The sequence below is a fragment of the Equus przewalskii genome, chromosome 13 (genome assembly GCF_037783145.1).
Source record: "Equus przewalskii isolate Varuska chromosome 13, EquPr2, whole genome shotgun sequence".
NCBI lineage: Eukaryota > Metazoa > Chordata > Mammalia > Perissodactyla > Equidae > Equus > Equus przewalskii.
The window spans coordinates 2,328,200-2,353,914 of NC_091843.1; the positions used below are offsets into that span (position 1 = coordinate 2,328,200).

At 48.2% G+C, this 25,715-nt stretch overlaps 1 protein-coding gene across 2 annotated transcripts in view; it reads left to right on the top strand.

The window, feature by feature from the left end:
* Nucleotides 1–20,192, top strand: part of ADAMTS2 (ADAM metallopeptidase with thrombospondin type 1 motif 2) — a 217,700-nt gene extending 197,508 nt beyond the window's left edge. For both annotated transcript variants that reach the window (XM_070568963.1, XM_070568964.1), the window contains 3 exons: nucleotides 1,005–1,134; nucleotides 2,044–2,133; nucleotides 16,663–20,192. In XM_070568963.1, the coding sequence (XP_070425064.1) occupies nucleotides 1,005–1,134; nucleotides 2,044–2,133; nucleotides 16,663–17,120 (678 nt within the window). In that variant the 3' untranslated portion in view covers nucleotides 17,121–20,192. The remainder of the gene's footprint in view (nucleotides 1–1,004; nucleotides 1,135–2,043; nucleotides 2,134–16,662) is intronic.
* Nucleotides 20,193–25,715: the final 5,523 nt, after the last annotated feature.

Here is a 25,715-nt window from a genome sequence, read left to right on the forward strand (position 1 = left end):
AGGCTCAATGATTTGCTAGAAGGACTCACAGGACTCAGCAGCGGTGCTCACAGTTATGGTCTATCACAGTGGCAACATGAGTAGAATCAGCAAAGGGGAAAGTATGCGGGTGGAGTCCAGAGGAGACCAGGCACGGGCTTCCAGGTGTCCCTTCCCGGTAGAGTCACCAGGGACGTGCTTAGAGCTCCCAGCAATAATGTGTGACAACACACATGAAGTACTGCCCACCAGGGAAGCCCCCCATGCCTGGGCGTCCAGAGTTTCCACTGGGGTTCAGTCACGTGGGCAGACAGCCCCATGTGACGGACATTGGTCATTGGCGCCCCTGACCCCCCAAGGGAAAGCAGGGGCTCAGCTCCCCATAAGTCACACTGTTGTTGCAGCAACTCATGCCTTAAGTGGGCACGACACTCTACCAGATGGAACGTTCCTTGAACTTGGTTCCCAGGAGCTGCCCGAGGGCTGGTCCTGAAAACAGGCCTTTCCTGGGTCTGCTGAGTCAGCCCTTCTCGCACACACGGCGAGGACTTGAGAATTCTCCTGGGGCAGGGCTGGGCCGAGTGGGCATCTGGGCATGACCTATCCCGTGTGGTAAGGTAGAGGGGCCGGGGAGGGACCGGTGCCATGGAGCCTCCTGTCCAGCTGCAAGGGGGTGGTGTCTGCCAAAGCTTCGTGGACATGGCCGGGCTCTCCCAGCGGCCCCAGTGCTCGGCAGGCCTCCCTGGGCCTGGGCCTCCTCCAGCCAGAGCAGAGGGCACTCGCTGAGATCCCAGAAGCGCCAGGCCCTAGGCTGGGCCCTGCGCATTTGTCTCTCCAGCTCACACTAACTGAGAGAGATGGCACGGAGTCTGAGGTGGCCACCGAGGCTGGGGCAAGAGGGGCCAGGCCTCCAGCCCACTCTACCTGCTGCCCCTCACCACCTCCCACTTGTTCTGGGGTCACACGCCTGGGCAGCTCTTCCAGGCCCAGCCTAATGTGGCCCTGACTGGTGACTCTGCCTGCAGTGCTCCGTCACCTGTGGCAACGGCACCCAGGAGCGGCCGGTGCTCTGCCGAACCGTGGACGACAGCTTCGGGGTCTGCCGGGAGCCGCGGCCTGAGACGGCAAGGATCTGCAGGCTTGGCCCCTGTCCCCGTAAGCCCTCTGTTGCGCCGGTCCCCAGCCGCCAGCATATAAAGGCCCGGGGTGAGGGAGGCAGGTCCAGGCAAACGCAGCTCTTCCCACAACGGGCTGGACTTGGCAATGAGCCCACCCGGCCAAGGCTGGGACCTCTCCCTCGTAGGAAGTGGAAGGAACATTTGCCAGGCTCGTCTCCGGCCCGGCCCTGGTGAAGGATGGAGCAGACTCAGCCCATCCCTGCCTTCCTGGCACTCCCTGTTGGTCTGGGAGACAGGAACCAGACTCACAGTGACTGCACAGTGGTGCCCAGCCAGATGGGACACCCATGCCCACGCAAGGAGCGGGTGCTTGTGTGAGCAGGGGGCGCCTGTGTGAGTAGGGGGTGCCTAGCGTCCTTTAAGGAGAGCACCCCGAACACTTCTGCATGCAGATGCTGCCAAGTACTCAACATGCATCCCACTTTTGGTCCCCACAGAAGCTCAAGATGTAGACCCCTCCACAGGTCCTGTCTACAGAGGAGGGAGCTCAGTGGGGGAGGGTGTGCCCGCCCCAGCTGGAGTGGGGAGAGCTGGGATTCGCTTGTTCTTGTGTCCCAGGAGCAGGGCAGGATGGGGGCACTGAGGAGCGAGGCAAAGATAAGGAGGTGTGGCAGGGCCCAAGTTGGGGTAGTAGCTGTGGATGCTCTGTGTAGCCAGACCCAGAAGGTGTGGGGCAGGGGCGAGGCAGGAGGAGGGCCTGGACAGGGCGGTTGGGACCCATCTGTCCTGAGGGAGGCCTTGAATGCCTCGCCCGGGAGTTTGGGGAGTTGGGGTCCTCTTGTGGCCCCCCAGGACACAGGGAGGCTGTGGAGCCCCCTTGCCTGGGGTGGGCAGGAGCCCTGGCCTGGCACCCGGGCAACCGAAGCCTCCTGTCTCTTTTCTCCAGGGAATGTCTCCGACCCCTCCAAGAAGAGCTATGTGGTTCAGTGGCTGTCCCGACCGGACCCCGACTCACCTATCCAGAAGACCTCGTCAAGTAACCGGCCGGTTTATAACTCTGCCTCTGCCCTCCCGTGCATGCCCTGCGCCTTGTGGAGCCTGCCCTGGGCTCCTCTCCTCTCTTTCTATGGGAAGTTCCCCTGACTCTTCCTGAGGGCTCTTTTGGCGGGATCTGTTTTCTCGGGGCCTCTGTGCCCAGCTGTCTCCCTCGGAGCCGCCTGGCCGCCTGGCGGGAAGGCCAGCCTCACGAGGCATGGCCCAGGGCTCTGGCCTCTTGTCAGGGGGCTGGACCTGGTTGGTGATGGCTTGTAAAGGGGCAAAGATCTGTCGTGGTGCTGGAGGGGCCAGAGGCCAGAGTGCAAATGTGACCACTTGGTGACCACGGGGGGCCACATCCCTCCAGGCTAAAGCTGAGGTTGGGAGCCAAGGGCGAGGCCGGCTCCTCCCCCTTCAAATGCTGCCCACCAGCGGGCCAGGCCAGAGTGGCTCTGGCTGCGCGGCCAGCCCGACTGTCCGGCGGGGTGTCGGGGCTGCCGGCCACCTCTGCTGTTGCTGCTGCTGCTGCCCCTGTGCTGAGTGTGTCCTCCTGACTCGTGCGGCTGTGGCCTGCTTCCTGTGGCCTTCGTGTCCAACTTACACAGCCCTTGGCCCCCATGCCCGGTCCCCTTGGGGGTTCAGGTCAAATGGAGGAGGCAGGGGACGTGTCCCTCCAGCGGGACATGGGGACACACCGCCCCTTCCATTCTCTGACCATTAGCTCCAATGGCCTTTTCTCATTGTGTGCACGTCCCCATCCACAGGGGTGAGAGAGTGAGAGGCTGAGGTGGATGCGGCCACCTACAGTGTGAACAACTACAGAATTACCTCAATTTTTATTGCTTTTTTGCTTAGACAAAACTATGTAGAAAATGCCTTAAAGTTGAAAGGTCACAGAATTGGCTGCTAGCTCCAGCTTCAGAGGGCGCGTGGTCCAGGGAGGGGCCGGCAGTGGCGGCTGTGGGAGGCTGTCAGGCCGCCGCTTTTGCCAAGGGGAAGGCCTGGGGTCCAGACACCCCGCCAGCGGCAAGAGGGGACCCGCCCCCAGGCCGTGTGGCCGCGGGCGCCCGGCCGTGCCCCTGTAGCAGCTGGCTGCCCACACCGCGCCCGTTGTGTAAATACTCGCTGGTGTGAACCGCAGACTAGCTCTCACGACTGTTAACTCCACTTGCCCGGGTGCCGCAGCGGCACGCGTGGCCGCGGGTGCGCCCTGGGCCGGGCGCTCTGTCTGTCCGCACTTTGGTTTATCAGGGATATTTTGTCAGTGTTTTGTATGTATTCAATGACGTATTATGTAGGTTCCATTGTTGTTGCTTTCCCGGTTTTTTATGACAGTGTGTGCCAAAGTGACTGTGAAAATGACCTTTTATTCTTACTAACAATGGAAAGACTTTCTGTCATGCATCCCACAAATAAACTCAATAAAGTGCGGTAACGCTGCGCCGGCCTGGCCCGCTGCTGCTCCTTCTCTTCCTCGGGCTCACGGCGCTGGGGAGCTGCGGGTGCCCTTCTGTCGCAGTAGATCCTCGGTTTCTGACTCAAATGACTTTACTCTCCCCCTCCCCCCTGCGCAGCGCGGCTATTAGGGCCCCTCGGCACTGAGGCGTGTGCCCCCTGCCAGAGCATTCTTCAAAATGTGACAGCAGCCCGTGCAGACACTCCACCTCCGTGATTTTGGGTTTTGAATTCTTGGCGCTAAATGAGCACCTCATGCCTGGGTTCTCCCCTCATAGATGGAGCATCACAGTAGGAAAAGGGCCCAGGTGGGTTTCTCCCATCTTTGGGACCAGAGCCTGTGGAGTAGGAATCTGGGGCCAGTAGCTGCGACAGTGCTGGCCCAGGTCACAGCACCCTGAGGGCGGCTGCGCTGGCTCCTGAGCCAGCTCTCAGCCTCAGCCCACCTGTTCTGGGAGGGCGGGTGCCCATTTGGCCAGGTGGGGGTGTTCCAGCCCCAGGAGAGTCTGGGTGGAGAGAAGAGCAAGGTGGTGGTGCCTCTTGGCACCCGGCCTGTGGTGTTCACGTGTGTGCTCAGCCGTGCCTGCCCGTGTGCCCCGAGGGCTGCCCTCAGAAGCCACAGGGCCTGTGTGTTCCTTCACCTTGCTGACAAGGACCAGAGAGCAGGTCAGGGTCCAACAGGGCCCTCCTTGTCTGGGGCCACTGCCATGTCCTGTCACTGGGCATCTCTCTCCTCCCTTTCTGTGAAGGTGTGCCATGCCAGGGAGGAGGGAGATCATGAGAAAGGATGACGTGGGGCTACCCAGCATCAAGGAGATGGGCTTCGGCGCGCACACAGGGCCAGGCCCCAGGTGCCATCCTGTGGGGTGGGGGCCACAGTGGCCGTGGTTGTGTTCAGCCTGCCCAGTGCGCTGCTGGTTGAAAGGAATGCCAGCTCGAGAGAGGCGAGGAGGCCCGCCCGCCTCTGACAGGACTGCACTCACTCAGTCTCCCTCCGGACAGACGAGGGCAGTGCCCTGACAGGCTCCCGGCCCGAGCTGCAGGCAGGCGACCACAGCCCAGGGTGCTGTGTGCCTGAGACAGCCGAGGGGGCCACCCGCTTCTTTAACTTGTCGCACGACCTTTTGAATGGTGAAGTGCTGCGTGAGGCTTGATTGAGAAACGAGAGAAGAGAATGAAGTTGTCTCTGTCCAGGCCTCTTCCAAAAGCGTGGGAGACGTGGGTGGTGTCACCTGGGTGGTGTGTGTGAGTCCCACTGTGCAGCCCCTCCCCCCACCCCCATCTGTTGTGACGCCTCGGGAGAGAGTCTCACTTGGCCTGAGTTTGGCATCTCGCTCGCATCTGCTCGTTCTCTCCAGCTCAGAGCTTTGCAGACCGGAGTATCTCCCCAGAATCTGAGGAATTAAAATTCGACTTAAAAAATTAACTTCAGAGGACTTAGAAGTTTTCCGTGTATTGATGTTTAGGGTCACCTGTGTTCACTGCACTAGCTTCCCATGAGCGGAGGTAGTATAATGTTTTCTTCTAAAAAAGTTTTAAGTTAAAAAGGAGTTAATTTGAAGGAGGAAACTTCTAAGCTGATGACAACACAGGTGTATTCAGGTGTCGCCGAGACTGTGGGACCAGCATGCAAATGACTTCGATCTATGAGAAGTGGGCTCACTCTCCCGGCCTGTCGTTCCCTGGAAGGCAGCAGGCCTTGCCAGTTAATTGCTGCTGGGGGCAGCTGAAGATCCAGGGTTATAAAGCCGCAGTTGCCAGCCCGGAGCGCTGTGGCCCGGCGGGGCTCAGGACAGCGGCCCGGCCCTTTCGTGGTGGACTCTGCATCTCCCTTCCCTCAGAGGGCTCTCTGCTCAGTGATGCTGCTTAAAAATACACAGCCTTTGGCATCTTTTTAAGAGCAATTGGTAATGATTATTTTGAAACTTTTCTAGGCTGATATCAGCATAACCAATGCTAATATCTTGGTCAGTGGCTTTCTCAATGATTTATTCATTCATTGACTTATTTTAATTTTTAAAAGCCTAAAGCAGTGCAGCCCACTGTTCAAAGGAAATCAGACACAGAGGTCAGCTCTGTGTGCCAGGTGGAAGGGAGGTGCCCTGGAGAAAGGGAGCCCGGCACCCAGCTGTTGCCCACCTGTGGCAGGGAGATGGGTCCCCGTTCGTCCCTTTACCCAGCGACATTGCCAAGTGCTTTGTGTGTCAAGCTCTGACCTGGGCTCTGGGGACACTCCAACTACTCGACTCTGCCACTGCAGCAGGAAGGCAGCTGTGGGTCATAAATGAGGGGCTCGGCTGCTCCAGTAGAACCTTACGCCCAGAACCAGCTGAGGGGCCGTCGTGATGCCTGCGGCTCAGGCCCCAGCCCAGTGGGGGACACGTGAGGGCGAGGTGTAACACCACGCTTGTCATTTGTGTGAAGGAAAAGGCACCAGGGACAGGAGAAGGTGCTGCTCTGTGGCAGGGGTGGCCCCACTCCCAGCAGCACCACCAGACCAGGTCCCATCCTAGTCGAGGCCTGTGCCTCCACCCCTCTCCACCCCAGCTGATGGTCAAAGCCTGTGGGAGATGCTGCCGTCTTCTCTTGTCAAAGCCCCCTGGTGTCTCCCTGAGGGCTATGATCAGTGGTTTTCACACTGCTCACCCCAGTGGCTGCTGGAAAGTGGGGAGGGCCAGGGAGGAGGGAAGAGAGCAGGTGGGGAGGGGACAAGGGGAGGGGAAGGGAGCAGGTGGGGAGGGGACGTGGAAGGGGAAGATAGCAGGTGGGGAGGGGAAAGGGGTGGGGGAAGGAAGCAGGGGGGAGGGGAAATGGGAGGGAGAGAGAGTGATGGGCCTCTGTGCCACATCCCCCCTAGGCACCCAGACAGGACCACTCTGCTTCCGTATGTCTCATATATTGGGCATCTGTGTAAGATTCTCTCCGGGGAAAGGGGTCCCCCAGGTCACACCTGAGAGTGCATCTCGGGCTCTCCCAGTTGGGTTCCCGGTCGGCCCCCAACACGGGTGCTTGCCCCCTGCATGTCAGCCTGCCCCGGGTCTCCAGGCTGGGCAGACCAGGGCTTTTCTTGAGCAGCTCCTCTGGTTTATCTCTTCGCATTGCATTCTGGGTCCTGTGGCTGGCACATTTCCTCCTCCTTTGAGTCACGTGGAAGCTCAGCTCCACCGCTGGTCCGCTCTGGTGCCCGTGCCTCCCTGTGCTCTTCTTGCCCGCAGCGTTGCTGTGGTAAAGTCCGTAATTTCCCGGCTCTGAGCTTCCTCAGTTGTCACATCTATACATTTATGCATCCTTTGCTTCCCTGTTCTAGGCTCTGGGGATGGAGGGACATCCAAATACAGCTTGGGGCTTTGCCCTTTGGAACTTTCAGGGTAATAAAAAAAGTCAAGCATTAGTCATCTTATCTGACAATTAAATGTGAACTTGCCAACTGAGGTGAAGTGCTGGGACGGGGAGACCCTGTGGCACCGTGAGGCCACATCCCAGTGGGATTCAGCCTCCTCAGGGAGGCCAGGCAATGCTTGCCTGAAGAAGATGCGTTTTAGCTGAGCCTCGCAGATGAGAGGAGAGCAGCTGGAGGGAGAGGGGAGGCACAGTATGTGCAAAGGCCCTGTGACCAGAGGCAGCACAGTGCAGAGCAGAGGGTCTGAGGCCTGAGTGAGGCTGGAGAGGTAAAGGGGACAAGTCCTTACCCTGAAAACAACAAGAGGCATTGCAGGGGCTTCAATCAGAATGGTGACGTGGTCACATCTTTAGTTGAAAAACAACATTCTGACTGGACCCAGATAGCTAGAGGATGAGGAGGAAGAATGGAGATAGGCAGGCAGAAAGGAGGCTCTTACCACGGTGCAGCCAAGAGGCAGGGCAGCTGGACCCGCTGGAGATGGCAGAGAGGGGAACGGGGCTGTATCCCAGAGCGTCTAGGAGGAAGTACTGACGGGCTTGGAGATGACTGGAGAGGGGACACCCGGGGTGTGGCTTGTGCACCTGAAAGGCCATTTCTGAGGTGGATGGTGTCAGCAAAGGCCACGGGCTTGGGCTGGACGTGTGGACTCTCAGGCACCTTTGGGACCATGGGCTTGAGGGGGTGTCTCGTAGACAGTGGTATAGAGAGTCTGAAGCTGAGGGAGCTTGGGGTTGGTGTCCATCTAAGGGGTCGCCAGGCTGTAGGGGACAGTACAGGCTGGAGCTGTGGCCATGCAGTGGGTGGACATCAGACCCACTGGCCCTGAGTGGGAGGGCTGCTTGTCTGCTCCTGGCTTCAGACGTGGATGCAGAGGGTGCATAGAGTGACTGCCACAGATGTGGTTCCTGTGCCATGGCTGCCCCTTCCCCTATCCTCCCGCCTCCCTCCCGCTGCCCCCGTCCTTCCTGTCAGGAGGAGATGAGGTCGGGGAGGAGAGAGGGGAGAGAAGTCTGTGTGGGGAAGGACTGACACCCTCACCGTGCAGAGCAGAGCGGCTGAGCGAGAAACACAGCAGGCAGGGGCGGGCCCATTGAGGCCCGTGATCAGGAATGTATAATGGATCAAATATCCTCTATGTTGTTATGTGACTTACGCTTTCATATTGAATGAATTTTTGTAAGTCATCTCAGTTTTGTCTTGTGTGTGGAATGAGATGGTGGTGGAAAGGGAGGAGGGATGGGAATTTGGGAAGACAGAGAAGGGAGAGAAAGAATGAGAGGAACTGGGCGGTGGAATTAATAACTGCAGGTGGAGTTGCAGCTCGGCCAGGAGACAGCCACGTGGAAAGAGAATCAGGGCTCTCTGTGTGAGCTAGACCGTGGATGAGCGGTTTCTTGGGCTGGAAGAGGAGGGGAGGATGTGCTGGGCAGGAGGACTAACCTGTGTGAAGGCATCAAGTTACAAAGCAGTTCGTTTGGAAAACGACAAGAAGCTCAATGTGGTAGGGCCGTAGATGGATGGAGCAGTGGCAGAACATGAGGCTGTCTGGTAAGTTGAGGCAAGTGGAAGAAAGCCCAGACAAGTTGGGGTGACCTTTTTGTTTGGTTTGGTTTTGTTTTTTTGCTAGGAAGATTGGCCCTGAGCTAACATCCGTGCCCGTATTCCTCTATTTTGTATGTGGGACACTGCCACAGCATGGCTTGATGAGCGGTGCATAGGTCTGCACCCAGGATCTGAACCTGCGGACCCTGGGCCACCAAAGCAGAGTGTGTGAACTTAACCACTAAACCACCAGGCCAGCCCCACAAGTTGGGGTGACCTTTAAATTCCCTTTAAATACTTTTCAGAAACAGAGACCATCTGGGAGTTTGGGTGAGGCGGGAACAGAGTGGAGGAGCGGGTGAGGCTCTGGGATCTGCTCTGTTGAGTTTTTTTATTTTATTTTATTTTATTTTATTTTATTTATTTATTTTAATTGCAGTAACATTGGATTATAACATTATATAACTTTCGGATGTACATCATAATATATTTCGAATTCTGTGTGGATTATATCGTGTTCACCACCCAAAAACTAATTATAGTCCATCCCCTCACATGTGAGCCTCATCACTCCTTTTGCTCTCTCCCCACCTTCCCCCATGGTAACCACCAATCCAATCTCCATTGCTGTGTGTGTGTTTGTCTGTCGTTGTTGTTTCATCTGCTGTTGTTTTTATCTTCTACTTATGAGTGAGATCATACGGTATTTGACTTTTTCCCTCTGACTTATTTCACTCAGCACAATACCCTCAAGGTCCATCCAAGTTGTCACAAGTGGCCGGATTTCATCATTTCTTATGGCTGGGTAGTATTCCATTGTGTATAAATACCACATCTTCTTTATCCATTCGTCCCTTGATGGGCACCTTGGCTATTGTGAATAATGCTGCAATGAACACAGGGGTGCAAGTATCTTTATGCCTTTGCATTTTCAAGTTCTTTGAATAAATACCCAGTAGTGGGATAGCTGGATTATATGGTAATCTATCCTTAATTTTCTGAGGATACTCCAAACTGCTTTCCATAGTGGCTGCACCAGTTTGCACTCCCACCAGCAGTGAACAAGGGTTCCCTTCTCTCCACACCCTCTCCAACATTTGTTGTTTCCTGTCTTGCTAATTATAGCCATTCTGACCAGAGTGAGGTGATACCTCATTGTAGTTTTGATTTGCGTTTCCCTGATAGCTAATGATGTTGAGCATCTTTTCATGTGCCTGTTGGCCATCCGTATATCTTCTTTGGAGAAATCTCTGTTCAGATCTTTTGCCCATTTTTTAATTGGGTTGTTGGTTTTTTTGTTGTTGAGCTGTATGAGTTCTTTATATATTTTGGATATTAACCCCTTATCTGATATATGGTTTGCAAATATCTTCTCCCAATTGTTAGGTTGTCTTTTCGTTTTGTTGATGGTTTCCTTTGCTGTGCAGAAGCTTTTTAGTTTGATGTAGTCCCATTTGTTCATTTTTTCTTTTGTTTCCCTTGCCCGGTCAGACTTGGTACTTGAAAACATGCTGCTAAGACCAATGTCAAAGAGTGTACTGCCTTTGTTTTCTTCTAGAAGTTTCATGGTTTTGGGTCGTACATTCAAGTCTTTAATCCATTTTGAGTTGATTTTTGTGCATGGTGTAAGGGAATGGTCTACTTTCATTCTTTTGCCTGTGGCTGTCCAGTTATCCCAACACCATTTATTGAAGAGACTCTCCTTTCTCCATCATAAGCTTTTGGCTCCCTTGTCGAATATTAGTTGTCCATAAATGTGTGGGTTTATTTCTGGGCTCTTGATTCTGTTCCATTGATCTGTGTGTCTGTTTTTGTGACAGTACCATGCTGTTTTGGTTACTATGGCTTTGTAGTATATTCTGAAATCAGGGAGTGTGATATATCCAGCTTTGTTCTTTTTTCTCAGGAATCCTTTGGCTATTCAGGGTCTTTGGTTGTTCCATATAAATTTTAGGATTCTTTGTTCTATTTCTGTGAAAAATGTCATTGGAACTTTGATAGGGATTGCATTGAATCTATAGATTGCTTTAGGAAGTATGGGCATTTTAACAATGTTAATCCTTCCAATCCAAGAGCATGGAATATCTTTCCATTTCTTTGTGTCTTCTTTAATTTCTTTCAACGTTTTACAGTTTTCAGTGTACAGATCTTTCACCTCTTTGGTCAAGTTTTTTCCTAGGTATTTTATTCTTTTGTTGCAATTGTAAATGGGATTGTATTCTTAATTTCTCTTTCTGCTACTTCGTTGTTAGTGTATAGAAACACAACTGATTTTGGTACATTGATTTTGTACATTGTATACTGCTACTTGACTGTATTCCTTTATTATTTCTAAAAGTTTTTTAGTGGATTCTTTAGGATTTTTTAGATATAAAATCATGTCATCTGCAAAGAGTGACAGTTTCACTTCTTTTCCAATGTGGATCCCTTTTATTTCTTTTTCTTGCCTGATTGCTCTGGCTAGGACTTCCAATACTATGTTAAATAAGAGTGGTGACAGTGGGCATCCTTGTCTGGTTCCTGTTCTTACAGGGATAGCTTTCAGGTTTTCTCTGTTGAGAATGATATTTGCTGTGGGTTTGTCATATATGGCCTTTATCATGTTGAGGTATTTTCCTTCTATACCCATTTTATTTAGAGTTTTTATCATGGATGCTGTATCTTGCCAAATGATTTCTCTGCATCTATTGAGATGATCGTGTGATTTTTATTCTTCATTTTGTTAATGTGGTGTATCACGTTGATAGATTTGCGGATGTTGAACCATCCCTGCATCCCTGGAATGAAACCCACTTGATCATGATCTATGATCTTTTTAATGTATTGTTGTATTTGATTTGATAGTATTTGTTGAGGATTGTTGCATCGATGTTCATCAGTGATATTGGCCTGTAATTTTCTTTTTTTGTGTTGTCCTTGTCTGGTTTTGGTATCAGGATAATGTTTGCTTTGTAGAAAGAGTTAGGAAGCCTCCCCTCCTCTTCAATTTTTTGGAAGAGTTTGACAAGGATAGGTATTAAGTCTTCTTTGAATGTTTGGTAGAATTCGCCAGGGAAGCCATCTGGTCCTGGACTTTTATTTTTTGGGAGGTTTTTGATTGCTGTTCCAATCTCCTTACTGGTGATCAGTCTATTCAAATTTTCTACTTCTTCTTGGTCCAGTTTTGGAAGGTTGTATGTTTCTAAGAATTTATCCATTTCTTCTAGGTCATCCAATTTGTTGGCGTATAGCTTTTCATAGTATTCTCTTATTATCTTTTGTATTTCTGAGGTGTCTGTTGTAATCTCTCCTCTTTCATTTCTGATTTTATTTATTTGAGCCTTCTGTCTTTTTTTCTTGGTGAGTCTAGCTAAGGGTTTGTCAATTTTGTTTATCTTTTCAAAGAACCAGCTGTTGGTTTCATTAATTTTTTCTATTGTGTTTTTAGTCTCTATTTCATTTATTTCTGCTCTGATTTTTATTATTTCCTTACTTCTGCTGATTTTGGGCTTTGTTTGTTGTTCTTTTTCCAGTACCTTTAGATACGCTTTTAGATTGCTTATTTGGGATTTTTCTTATTTGTTGAGGTAGGCCTGAATTGCTATAAACTTCCCTCTTAGAACCACTTTTGCTGTGTCCCACAGATTTTGGCATGTCGTATTATCATTTTCATTTGTCACCAGGAATTTTTTGATTTCTCCTTTGATTTCTTCATTGACCCAATTGTTGTTCGGTAGCATTTTGTTTAATCTCCACATTTTTGTGGCTTTTCTGGTTTTCTTCCTGTAGTTGATTTCTAGTTTCATACCTTTGTGGTCAGAAAAGACGCATGGTATTATTTCGATCTTCTTAAATTTATTGAGACTTGTTTTGTGTCCTAATATGTGATCAATCCTGGAGAATGTTCCGTGTGCATTTGAAAAGAATGTGTATTCTGTGGTTTTTGGATGGAGTGTTCTGTATATATCTACTAAGTCCATCTGGTCTAACATGTCCTTTAAGGCCAGTGTTTCCTTATTGATCCTCTGTTTGGATGATCTATCTATTGGTGTAAGTGGAGTGTTAAAGTTCCCTACTATTATTGTGTTACTGTCTATTTCTCCTTTTATATCTGTTAATAATTGCTTTATATATTTAGATGCTCCTGTGTTGGGTGCATAGATATTTCCAAGTGTTATATTTTCTTGTTGGATTGTTCCCTTTATCATTATGTACTGCCCCTCTTTGTCTCTTGTTACAGTTTTTGTTTTAAAGTCTATTTTGTCTGACAAAAGTATTGCTACCCCTGCTTTCTTTTCTTTGCCATTTGCATGGAATATCTTTTTCCATCCTTTCACTTTCAGATTTGAAGTGTCTTTAGGTCTGAAGTGTGTCTCTTGTATGCAGCATATACATGGGTCTTGTTTTTTTTATCCAGTTGGCCACCCTTTGGCATTTGATTGGAGCATTTAGTCCATTGATGTTTAAAGTAGCTATTGATAAATATGTATTTATTGCCATTTTGTTACCTTTTTTCCCCCTGAGTGTTTTAGTAGTTCTTCTCTTCCTGTCTTTTTCTCTTGCTCTCTTCCCTTGTGGTTTGATGGGTATCTTTAGTAGTATGTTTGATTTCTTTTGTCTTACTTTTTTGCTTGCTTATTATATGTTTCTGATTTGTGATTATCATGAGGATCCTATTTAATATACTATGCATATAACAGTCTATATTGAGTAGATAGAGTCTTTAGCTTGACCTCTTTCTAAAAGATCTACTTTTTCACTCCCCTCCTCCCACATTTTATGTTTTTCAAATCATATATAGTCTCTTGTTTAGTGTGTGTCTATCCATTACCCTCTTATCATCAAAATAGGCGATTTTTAGTACATTTGTCTTTTAACCTTCATATTATCTTCACAGTAGTTAATCTGCCAGCTTTACTATATTTTTACCTTTACGAGTGATTTTATTGCCTGGGTTTTTTTTGTTGTTGTTTTGTTTTGTTGATAATAACTTTTTTTTAAATCTCTATTTGTGGTCATTGCTTTCCCACTTAAATAAGTCCCTTCAGCATTTCTTGCAGAACTGGTTTCTTGGTGATAAACTCCTTTAAGTTTTGCTTGTCTGGGAAGCTCTTTCTCTCTCCTTCCATTCTGAATGACGACCTTGATGGATAGAGTGTTTGGCTGTAGGTTTTTTCCTTTTAGCACTTTAAATATGTCGTGCCATTCTCTTCTCGCCTGTAGGGTCTCGGCTGAGAAGTCCACTGACAGCCTGATGGGCTTCCCTTTATATGTCACTTGTGGCCTTTCTCTTGCTGCCTTTAGGATTCTCTCTTTATCTTTGATTTTGGACATTTTAATGATAATATGTCTTGGTGTGGGCCTCTTTGGGCTTATCTTGTTTGGAGCTCTCTGTGCTTCCTGAACTTGGATGTCTGTTTCCTTCCTCAGGTTAAGAAAATTTTCATCTATTATTTCTTCATATACATTTTCTGCCCCTTTGTCTCTCTCTTCTCCTTCTGTGGGACCCCTATAATCTGAATGTTAGCATGCTTGATATTGTCCCAGAGTTCCCTTACACTGTTCTCATTCTATCTAATTCTTTTTTCTGTTCTGCTTGGGTGATTTCCTCTAATCTTTCATCTAGCTCACTGATCCGTTCTTCTGCATCCTCTACTCTGCTATTGAGTCCCTCTAGTTAATTTCTCATTTCTGGTATTGTATTCTTCATTTCTGATTGGTTTTTTTTGTATCTTCTGGTTCTTTGCTGATGTGCTCACTGTGTTCATCCATTCTTCTCCCCATATCTCTGAGCATCCTCAGGATATTTTGTTTGAACTCTTTGTCGAGTAGGTCACTTGTTTCTGTTTCATTTAGTCCTTTTTCTGGGGTTTTGTCCTGTTCCCTTGCTTGGAAAGTATTCCTTTGTCTCCTCATTATGCCTCTTCTCTGTGCTTATTTCTATGTATTAGGTGAGTAGGCTATGTCTCCTGATCTTGGAGAAGTGGCCCTATGTATGAGATGCCTTATGAGGCCCAGCAATGTGCTTCCCTCTCGTCACCAGTCCAGAAGACCCAGGAGTGACCCCTTTGTGGGCTACTTGTGTCCTTCTGCTGTGGCAGGGTTGCTCCCACTGCAGGTACCCAGGGAGTCTAGTCTTTCCTTCCCTGGCCAGCTGTTTCTAAATCCTGTTTGGGGAACCTCAGCACCATTGGCTACTAAGTCTATCAGCACACTTCTATTGCAGTTTTCCTCTTAATTGGGTTGGTACCTAGTGTAGCTGGTTGCTAGGCTCAGGGGCTTACAGTTGTGATAGGCCTCAGGCCTACAAGGCTGTTGTCAGTTCTCTTAGGAGTGCAGCTGAGTGGGGCTGGCCCTAAGCAGGGAGAACTCAATTGTTTCAGGCTTTAGAAGGTGGGGCTGATCCTTTTTATGGCTATTTGTGAAGCACAGGTCTTCTGCCGCTGATGAGCCTCACTCCCCACAGGACTGCACACACCATCAACACAGTCCTGGTCGTGCAGACTTCTCAACCCCCTGGAGTGTACCCCAATGCTGCACTGCAGAGGCCTCTTCACCAATGCCCCTCACAGTTCACCTGGTCATTACACAGGTCCTTCCCCACAGAGGCAGATACCCTTGCCTGCCTGTAGAGGATCAAGGCACCCAGTCAATGCAGGCTGAAAAGTAGCCTGAGGGCTTGCTGTTAGGTGGGGCCAGTCCCTAGGGCGGGTTGCCTGTCCTGGCTGAACTGGATTAAATCTGTGCTCTAGTGGGTGTGGCAGGCCCCTGGGCTAACAGCCCAAGGGATGCACCTCAATGGCCCCCACAGGTGTCTCAGTCTCCGGAGAGGTCCCTTCTCTCACCAAGATGCCCCCAGAGCCCACTAGATGAGTCTCGTTTCACCAAAGGACAGTCAGCCTTCTCTCTGGTGATTTTAGGTTGCTGCAGTGAGTAAGTTTGTGCGTGGGCCCTTTAAGACCTGGGTCTTTTTGGCCTTTGGCTGGCCGATAGCTTTTCTGGGTTAATAACTGCAGTTGAAAGCCAGTGAAGCCAGATAGTAAGACCCTCGTCTCAGTTGGGCTGCGTCTGAAGGATGCTTGTAGGAGTATCGTTGCCCCCACTCCAGACCTCACTCCTCCAGGGAGGGCTCGTACCTTAGGGTGGCTCCCACATGGCCAGCTGAGAAGCTCTGCTGCTCCCAAAGGTGGCGTTTTTCCTCTCCAGCAGGAATTTCTGCCTCTTCCGCCTTAGTCAGGACTGTCCCTTGTTGTGGGGGTTCTTTTTATCCAGTTTTCAGTTTTCTCTCCAGGGTAATTTTTCCAAAAATAGTTGTAACCTGGTTGTGTTTGTGGGAGGAGATGAGTTCAGAGTCTGCTTATACCGCCATCTTGATGAGATCTCTCTGCTCTGTTGAGTTTTAGGAATTGGTTCTTTTAGGTTTAGTTTTGTTATAGTTACTGCTTATAGATTATTGTAGAGTCAACTCTGCCACAAAATTTCATTGGGGTTACCACTGGGATGTCCAATGTGAAGATCTGATGAAATCCCATTCTTTAAGATGAGCTTGGAATCACTCCCTAAAAACAGACAGGCCTCATGGGGCCGGCCCCATGGCTGAGTGGTTAAGTTCACGTGTTCTGCTTCGGCGGCCCAGGGTTCGCCAGGCCAGATCCTGGACGCAGACCTATGCTCCGCTCGTCAGGCCACACTGAGGCGGCGTCCCACACAACACAACTAGAAAGACTTACAATTAGGTATACAACTATGTACTGGGGGGCTTCAGGGGAAAAACAATAGGAAGACTGGCAACAGATGTTAGCTCAAGGCTAATCTCCTCAAAAAATAATAATAATAAAAAATAAAACCAGACAGGCCTCATTCTGTCTCAAACTTTGAGAGATATGGAAGCATCTGGACTCGGCTGGGGCCGCTTGGAGGAGGGAGCAGGGCTCACAGCGTGTGTGGTGGCACTCCAGGGCAGGGGTCCCTGACATGGCCCCCCTCCAGGGCTGCTCTGACACTGAAACCACACAGACTTTCCACCTGAGCTCGCTTGCCTCTATGCTGTCTCTGGGCTCTTTCAAATGCCTCCTCCAGCAAGCTGTTCCCTTTAGGGGAGCAAAGCCCCCATCTTGTCCTTTGGTTATTTGTCCCACTTTTCTCTTTCAGAGGGCCGCTGCCAAGGCGACAAGTCAATGTTCTGTAGGATGGAAGTCTTGTCTCGCTATTGCTCCATCCCAGGCTACAACAAGCTGTGCTGCAAGTCCTGCAACCTACACGACAACCTCACCAACGTGGACAACAGGGCAGAAGCCCCGCCCGGGAAGCACAATGACATTGAAGAGCTCATGCCCACCCTCCCAGTACCCACGCTAGTCATGGAGGTGCAGCCTCCCCCAGCCACGCCCCTGGAGGTGCCTCTCAATGCCTCCAGCACCAATGCCACCGAGGATCACCCCGAAACCAATGCCGTCGATGTGCCCTACCAAATCCACGGCCTGGAGGATGAAGTTCTGCCACCCAATCTAATCCCCCGACGCCCAAGCCCGTATGAAAAGACCAGAAACCGAAGAATCCAAGAGCTCATTGATGAGATGAGGAAGAAGGAGGTGCTTGGAAAGTTCTAATAAAATGGAAAGATAGCGTCAATAGCATTTTTTTTCTTGCTTATAGAGATATTCCATGGGATGGCAAATCCTGTGTCATGGAGATGAAGTAAAAATTCCTGATTCCAAAAGGAAACAAAGAGGGAGAATGACATAAAAAAATACATATGTGGTTGTGAGCATGTGGCACTAGGTTAGCACACGTGTTTCCCAGCCCTGGAATGTTCTAAGTCCTGCACTGGGGTTGGGTGTGGGGTGGAGAGGAATACAGAGGTTCCACAGCCTCTGTCAGTCGGGGGGGGGGGAGGGGCGGGGCAGGAGGGCAAGGCAGAGAGAGAAAACGTTCGCCCTGAGCTTCTGGGCCGTGATTGGGAATCTTCCTTTCCTTGGTGGTGACAACCCTTCTGGAGACACAGGACCTTTCCTACCGGTCTCCAAACTGAGGCACAAACCCCATGGGGACTCTTAGGAGAAACAGTGATTTATTTACTAACTGACTAGTCACTAAGATGAGCACAATGAAGTGGAGGCCGTGAACTCCAGTGCCTTCAAGGCCCAGGCGGGTGGCGAGGATGAACGTGGTGGCCGGCTGGGACCGTGACCAACGGGAGAGCCACGCCCTGCTGGAGCTGATGGTCGGCTCCAGCCACTGCCGCTTCTGTGAGAGCTGGCGCCTGCTGCCAGATGGTGTGCTTTTCCAGAAGAAGTCTAGATTTTTGTGTGAAAATTCTCAATCCTTAAAGGTCAACTCAGAATGTTTCAAGGTGGTTGGGGTCTGTCCGAGCCTAGAGCTGCCAGTCTCGGCTTGATGCAGTCTTGCACATTAAGGACTTAGGGAAAGCCGCCTGACCTATTTGGTGCTCACGCGCTGCGTTTGAATCTCTCAGCCGAGTTGGAGCCATGAAGCGTCTCTTTCTTCCTGGGAAAGTACTGAGAATCCTCCACCTGGGACTTGAGGCTAGATCTGCACAGTGGGCCACATTTCCTGTGCCAGAAGACAGCAGGGAGCTCTCCGGGGCTCCCCCGGCCTCTCTCTTCTCCTCTAACCCTGGCCTTGCTTGCTGCTTTGAGCCAGCCTGGCCTCAGCGCTAGCTCCCCAGAGTTCTCTCTCCCTCCCCAGGTGCACTGGAAGGATGTGCTGTCCTGGACAGTCCACTGAGTGGTCCAGGCCCTGAACCTCCCTCCTGGAGGGGTAGGGGTGCTGCCACCAGGGTGGCCACATCCGAGGGTTCTGAGATGAGGCCTTGTGGGCTGAGTTTGCTCCTCCTAAAGACCAGCTTCACTTGTGGGGGATGGGCTTTCCCTGTCTAGCCCTGTGGTGCCCCCTCAGCCCCACCCCCACTTCCTTCCAGAACCCAGCAGGGCTGTGCAAGACTTGGCCTCCGAGGGGAGGTGTGGGGTGGGAGCGGGGAGCCTGCTTTATCTTTTGCTTTTTCCAAACTTGAACAACTACTTTCGGCAGAATGGTGCTTTGTGAGCGAGATGTGAAATAGGAAGGGAGTGGGGTGGGTGGGAGGACGGTGGCTAATGGTACTTCTCCCTGAATGTGCGGCTTAAACTTCCCCAAATTACAAGACCCAGGGGCACAATAGCTCCTTAGCTGGGCCTAGCCTGACACCTAATTCTTAAGCTTTTCATGTCCAGGAAAGTTCTGGAACCTTTGTATTCTTGCCAGTACTAGATCTGAGAGATCTCTCTCTTGTTTAATTACCCTCTATATGGATGACAATACTGAGGCTCAGGATAATACCATGATGCCTACTTTCTACGGAGTTTTGAGGTGCTAAGTGTGTCTGAGTCTGTGCGTGTGTGGCTGTGTCTCTGTGTGTGATCTAAGGGACAAGTAAGGGTGCAGGAGACAGTGAGAACAATCCCTGGGATGATGCTTACCCTTCCAACCGGCTGATAGCGAGCTGCCCCCTCCACGGCGGACGCAGCCTGCCTTCCCACTCTGCCTCCATGTCCCACACGTGCTCACACCTGTCCCGGTGCTGGCTCCTAAGAACCACACTGGACAAGGCATTTTTGACCATCTCCCCCAGTGTCACTTCCTCTTTAACAGGACGTGGTACAAAGCTCTTCTGCAGTCCTGTCTCTCCATGATGAGGACACGGACCCCGCACTCTCTCTCCTCTGGTGAACCCACGGCAGCTGGCGTGACCCACGGGCTGAAGGACTGGGCAGTTTTGCTTGGGTCTGGCCTAGAGTGTAGAGGAAGTTAGGGGTGACTAACCCGAACCAGAGAGTATTACTTGGTTTACGCAGCCTGGGGGCCATAGGATGGGAACGCACTGTTCTCAGATCCCAGCAGAGAAGGGCTGCATGTCTTGGGGGCTGGAAGCCTTCAGGGAGAGGCCCCAGGTGGGACATTCCCACGGGGACCTGTCTTCTGCTGGAGGGAGAGACGCCCTCTGGGAAATGCAGGCAGTGTGGCCATGGCCCCATATATCATACTCAGCGCCCTGGGCCATGTGTCCGCAGAGTCCTGTAGGAGTAGATGGTCTCAGAGGTCTCTGTCCAAGGATTGCCGTGTTCGCCAGGCTCTGAGAAACTGCAAATCTCCATGGAGCTGGGGACCCGTGGGAGAGCCAGCTTAGCAATAGTCCTGAGCTTCCAGAGCTAGTGTCCGTGTCTGAGGGGCTCCAACAGCCGGGGGGGCTGTGGAGGTCTTCTAGCTGAGGTTTTGTGACTCCGAGGGCCTCTCTGTCTGCGGCTCCAGAAAATCAGCCAAGGGGCCTGAGAGTCACTTCGTGTTCACGGGGAGACGTGTGCTAGAGTTTGGGACCTGGCTCTCTGCTCTTCTCCTTTTGGAAAACCCATGGAATTTCACATATAAGCCTTTCATTTGTATCTTAAGAGTTTTGGTTTATTTGTTTATTTGGGGTATATAAATGGTGCTCAATAGCGAAGCCTTTCTCAGATGAAGTGTTATGACTGTGTGCTCCTGTGTGACAGGCAGCCGCCACAGGCATCATCACGGTGCTGAACTCACATTTTATCCTCCGATCACAGCAATCAGTGCATTTGTTTTCTGTGTAGTGAAAGTTGGCTCCTAGATTTTGTAACTTATTAAAGTCACTGTCTATGTCTGCACATCATGCCTCGTCTGTTTGTTACCCGGACTGGGCTGCCCCTCAGCCCCAGCCTGGACGTGGGCAGGCGGGAGGATGCACTGCGGTCGCAAGGCCAAGAGGTTTGGGGGCCACGGCGGGCACAGAGCCACGGCTGCTCCAGGCAGGACCCTGGGAAGGGCAAGAGGCACCCGAGGGACCGAACTCGCCCCGGCTCCTGGGAAGCCGGCCGTCCAGGCGACACAACTTAGCCAGCAGTTCCCAAGTGAACCTCCTGCCTGATCACAGCCACCTCTCCTATAATGAGGGTTTCCAGAAAAAATACTAGATGCTGGGTGAAATGTGAATTCCAGAGAAACAACAAATAACTTTCTGGTATACTTATGAATTATTTATTTATAAATAAATATTTATTATACAAAAAAAATTATTTGTTCTTTCTGTGAAATTCAAATTTAACTGAGAATCCTGTATGGTTATTTGCTAAATTTGGGAACCCCGCTTATAATCAGAATTCCTCTTTTAAAGACAAGTCCATTCTCTCTGGCTTTCTTTGATATCAGCAGGCACTGGAGGAGGGAGGTTGAAGGCAGAGCAGAAGACTCCTGCTGGCACCCCCCTGCCCAGTGAGGAGGCGCCAAGGTGCAGACCGTGCTGGGGAGAGGGCACAGGCAGGGCTCTTCCCCGCGGGCACGGGGGTGGGAGGTGGCGGTGGGATGCGCAGGATTGCTCATCTCGTTCTCCACTGGAATCTGTTCTGACTCTGTTTTTATAGTACAGTTAGTCACTGATAACGCGGAAGTGGAGCTTGGAGTGGGTGTGTGTGAGTGTGCGTATTAGGAGTGGAGGGAGGAAGTGGAGTTGGGTGAGCAGAACTGGCTGAGACTAAATACTTGCAAAGGTAATTCATAAATGGATAACCCAGCGAGGTTATTTGAGAAAGCAGGCCCTGGGTTATAGAGGAAGTGGTAGGGAAGGCCCGATCTGTGCTTTCTGAAGAATGTTGACACATGTTAGGAGGAACCAAATGTAATTACAGAGGTATTGGCCAGCACTCCCTCCGCCTCCTCCCTCCTGTGTGTACGTCCTCGACTCCCAGGCACAGAGCAGCCGTGCCACGGTCATCCCCTACTGCCTGTTCTCAGCCCAGGGAACACCATGCACTCCCATTCTTAGAGGTCGTGCGGCCAGTTCCCTCTGAACCTCATGACCCTATACAGTTGTTTCTTCACTGTCATGGGTTAGGCGCTCAGAAGCCATACTCCCATGATTCTACATCCAAACATTTGTATGCACATCCGAAATCACGATATGTCCTAGAGGGTCTTTTCTTACCCCCTCAGCTCTCCTACGTCGGAGCTTTCATATCCATTCATGACCAAGTGGAGACTGAAGAGACAGAGGCCAGGAAGTGCTTGTCTGTCAGGATGAGACTTCCACATTGTTCTCTGGGGGCTCCCCCAGGGACTGTCTAACCTCAAACATACATAAAAGGTATACAAAGACAGCATGTGACTGCCCCACAGTGCACTAAAGCAACCAACGCCTTGATTCAACTAAGGCTCTTCCAGATTCTTTAGGTGAACACTTAATCACTGATTTTCAACCTTTCTTTTTTTAATTCTCTGCATTTATGGCTATAAATTTCCCTCTAAGCATAGCTTTAGCTGTACCCCACAAATTTTGGTATTTTATGAGTTTATTATATTCCATTCCAAATATTTTCTAACTTTCATTATGACTTCCTCTTTGACCTAAGGGTTATTTTAAAGCATGTTGCTTAATTTCCAAACATTAGGGGATATTCTGGTTATGGAATATTATAGATTCCTTGCTTATTTTAGTGTGGTCAGAAAATATCTTCTGAAAGATTTCAACCCTTTGAAATTTGTTGAGGCTGGCTTTATGGCCTAGGATGTGGTCAATTTTTTCTAAGTACCACACATGTGCTTGAAAAGGACACATAATTGGCAATTCTTGAATATATGTCCATTATGTTAAATTTGTTAATTTGTTATTCAAATCTTTTATATCTTGATTTTGTTGTCTTCTTGTTTATTAATTTGATAGAAATTTGTTTAAATAGCTCCCAATGATTGTGGATTTTTCTACTTCCTCTTGCAGTTTTCTCAGTTTTTGCCATCCTTTAAAAAAATAAGCTACTTTACCATTTGGAGGCCACATTAATGGGAGCATACAAATTTTTAATTGTTATATCTTCTTGGTAACATTATCCTTTTATCTTTATGAATTGACCAATTTTATTTCCAGAAATAATTTCTGTCTTGAAACTTTTCGCCCCTGATGTTAGTATCGCTATATCAGTTTTCTTTGGGTTAGTGGTTGCATGACATAACTTCTTCTACTCATTTATTTTCAAATTTCCTATATCCTACGTGTTTTATTTGTCCTTTGTAAACATATAATTTTCAGTGTGGTCTAACATTTTTAGTCTCTTGATGAGACTCTTAGTCCATGACATTTACTGCCATCACTGGTACCAGTGCCTTTATATCCACCTCCTTCTGTGCAATTTGTCCTGACTGTCCTGTGTTCTTTCTTCTCTTTTTTCTCGCCTTTGGGTCAGGTGACTTTTTTCCATTCCATTCTAGTCATCTGTTAGTTTTGAAGCTATACACTGCTTTTCTCTTAGTTTAATGAATATTCAAGAAATTTCAACATGCATTCTTAACTTATCAAAATCAAGTATTACTCTTAAAGTGACCCTCATTCCAACAATGCACGTCCTTAGTGCTCTCAACTATCTGTGCTGAAAGATAAATTTTTTAAATTTTCATTTCATTGTGGACTAACAAAATATAAAGGAATTAATAGAAAATGAAATTAAAAAAGTAAAAACAAACAAAATACCCAATTTTTAAAATAGTTTGAGATACAATTGACAAACAATAAACTACACGTATTTAAGTGTACAATTTGACAGGTTTTTAAATATATTTATAAATGGGAAAGCATCACCACAATCAAGATAGTGAGCATACCCATCACCTTCAAAAGTTCCTTCCCATCCCTTTGTAATCTCCTTTCCCTTCATTCCTATCTCCAGGCAACCAGTGATTTCCTTTGTATCATCATAGAATAGTTTTCATTTTCTGGAGTCTCATAAAATGGAGTTAAATAGTATCTACTCTGTCTGGCTGCTTCTTGTCAGCATAATTACTTTTAGATTCATACATGTTATTGTGTATATAGATACTTCATTCCCTTTATTACTGAGTAGTATTCCATTGTGTTAATATACTACAATTTGTTTATCCATTCATCAGTTGATGGACATTTGGGTCGTTTCCAGCTTGTGGCTCTAACGAGTAAAGATCTATGATTGTTGTGTATAGGTCTTTGTATGGTGTATATTTTCCTTGAGCAAATACTTAGGGGTAGAATGGCTGGATCATATGGTAGGTATATGTTTAACTTTTTAAAGAACTGCCAAATTGTTTTGTTGTGTCATTTCGGAGTCCTACCGGCAGTGTATGAGACTTCCAGTTCCTCCACATTGTCATCAACACTTGATATAGTCAGTCTTTTTAATTTTAGCCATTCTACAGATGTGTAGTGGTATCTCATTGTAGTTTTAATCTGCGTTTTTTTCCTGAAGAACATTCACCCTGAGCTACATCTTTTGCCAGTCTCCCTCCTTTTGCATGTGAGCCACTGCCACAGCCAGACGAGTGGTGTAGGTGTGCACCTGGGATCCGAACCCCAGCTGCCAAATCGGAGCGTGCAGAACTTAACCTTTCGGCCACGGGAGCTGGTTTGAATTTGCATTTTCTTACTGAATAATGATGTTGAGCATCTTTGCGTGTCCTTATTTGCCATATATATATATATATTCTTTGGTGAGGTGTATGTCAAATCTTTGCCAAATTTTCGTTGGGTTATTTGTTTTCTTACTTAGTTTGAGAGTTCTTTATATATTATAAACACAAGGAATTTATCAGATGTATGCTTTGCAAATATTTTCCACCAGTTTGTGGCTTGTCTTTTCATTCTCTTAACAATGTCTTTTAAGGAGCCTAAGTTTTTAATTTTAATAAAGTTCAAATTATCAAGTTGTTCTCTTATGGATTGTGTTCTTCATATGGCATCTAAGAAATTTTTGCCTAACCCAGGTCACAAAGATTTTCTTCTTGTTTTGTTTCTATCAATTTTATATGCTTGGATTTTACATTTATGTCTATGACATATTTTGAGTAAATTTTTGTATATGAAGTGTAGTCTGGACCCAAGTTCATCTTTTGCATATGGATATTCACATGTCACAGCACCATTTGTTGAAAAAACTATCCTTTCTCCACTAAATTGTTGAAGGTCATGAAGATTGCTTTTTTTTTTTTTCCTAAAAGTTTAATAGTGTTAGCTCTTAGATTTCGGTCTATGATCCATTTTGATTTAATTTGTGTGTGTGGTGTGACATCAGGGTCCAAATTCATCTTTTTTGCATGTGGATATCCAACTGTCAGTGGTTGCATCATTTATTGCATTTATGTGGTTGCATCATTTATTGCATTTATGCTTTTTTGCATGTGGATATCCAACTGTCAGTGGTTGCATCATTTATTGGAAACAAAGCATTGTGTGTTGACAAGACTATCTTCTCCATATAAATTTCCTTGGCATGTTTGTCAAAAATCAAGTGGTCACAAATATAAGAGTTTTCTGTCAATTCTCTTCCATTGACTTACCCTAGTACTACACTGTCTTGATTACTAGAGATTTTAACGAGTTTGAAATCAAGAAGTGTAACTCTTTTAACTTTGTTCTTCTTTTTCAACATTGTTTTGGCTCTTCTGGGTCCTCTGAATTTCCCTATAAATTTTTTAATTGGCTTGTCAATTTCTGCCAAAAGGCATCCTGGAATTTGAGAGGGATTACATCGAATCTATGGATCAGTTTGGGAAGCACTGACACCTGGACAGTATTGTGTCTTCCAGCCCATGGATGTGAAATATCTCCCCATTTATTTGGATGTTCTTTAATTTCTCTCAGCAATGTTTTGTAATTTTCAGTGTACAAGTCTTGTACATTTTTGGTAAATTTATTTCTAAGCATTTTATTCTTTTGTTGCTATTGTGAGTGGAATTGTTTTCTTAATTTTGTTTCAAGATTATTCATTGCTAGTATGTAGACGTATAATTGCTTTCGTATTTTAATCTTGGGTCTTCAAACTTACTCAACATGTTTACTGGTTCTAGTAGTTTGTTTTCTTTTGTTTTTGGGTATGGATTTCTTAGTATTTTCTATGTACAGGATCATGCCATCTGTGAATAAAGACAGCTTTGCTTCTTTTTCAATCTAGAACTCCTTTTATTTTTTCACTTTTGGATTGGCTAGAACTTCAGTACAATGCTGAATAGAAGTGGCAAGAGTGGATATCCTTGTTTTGTTCCTGATCCTAATGGAAAAAGCATTCAGGCTTTCACCATTAAGTATGATGTGAACTGTGGGCTTTTTGTAGATCTCTATTAGATTGAGCAAGGTACCTTCTGTTCCTAGCTTAGCAAGAGTTCTTATCATGAATAGG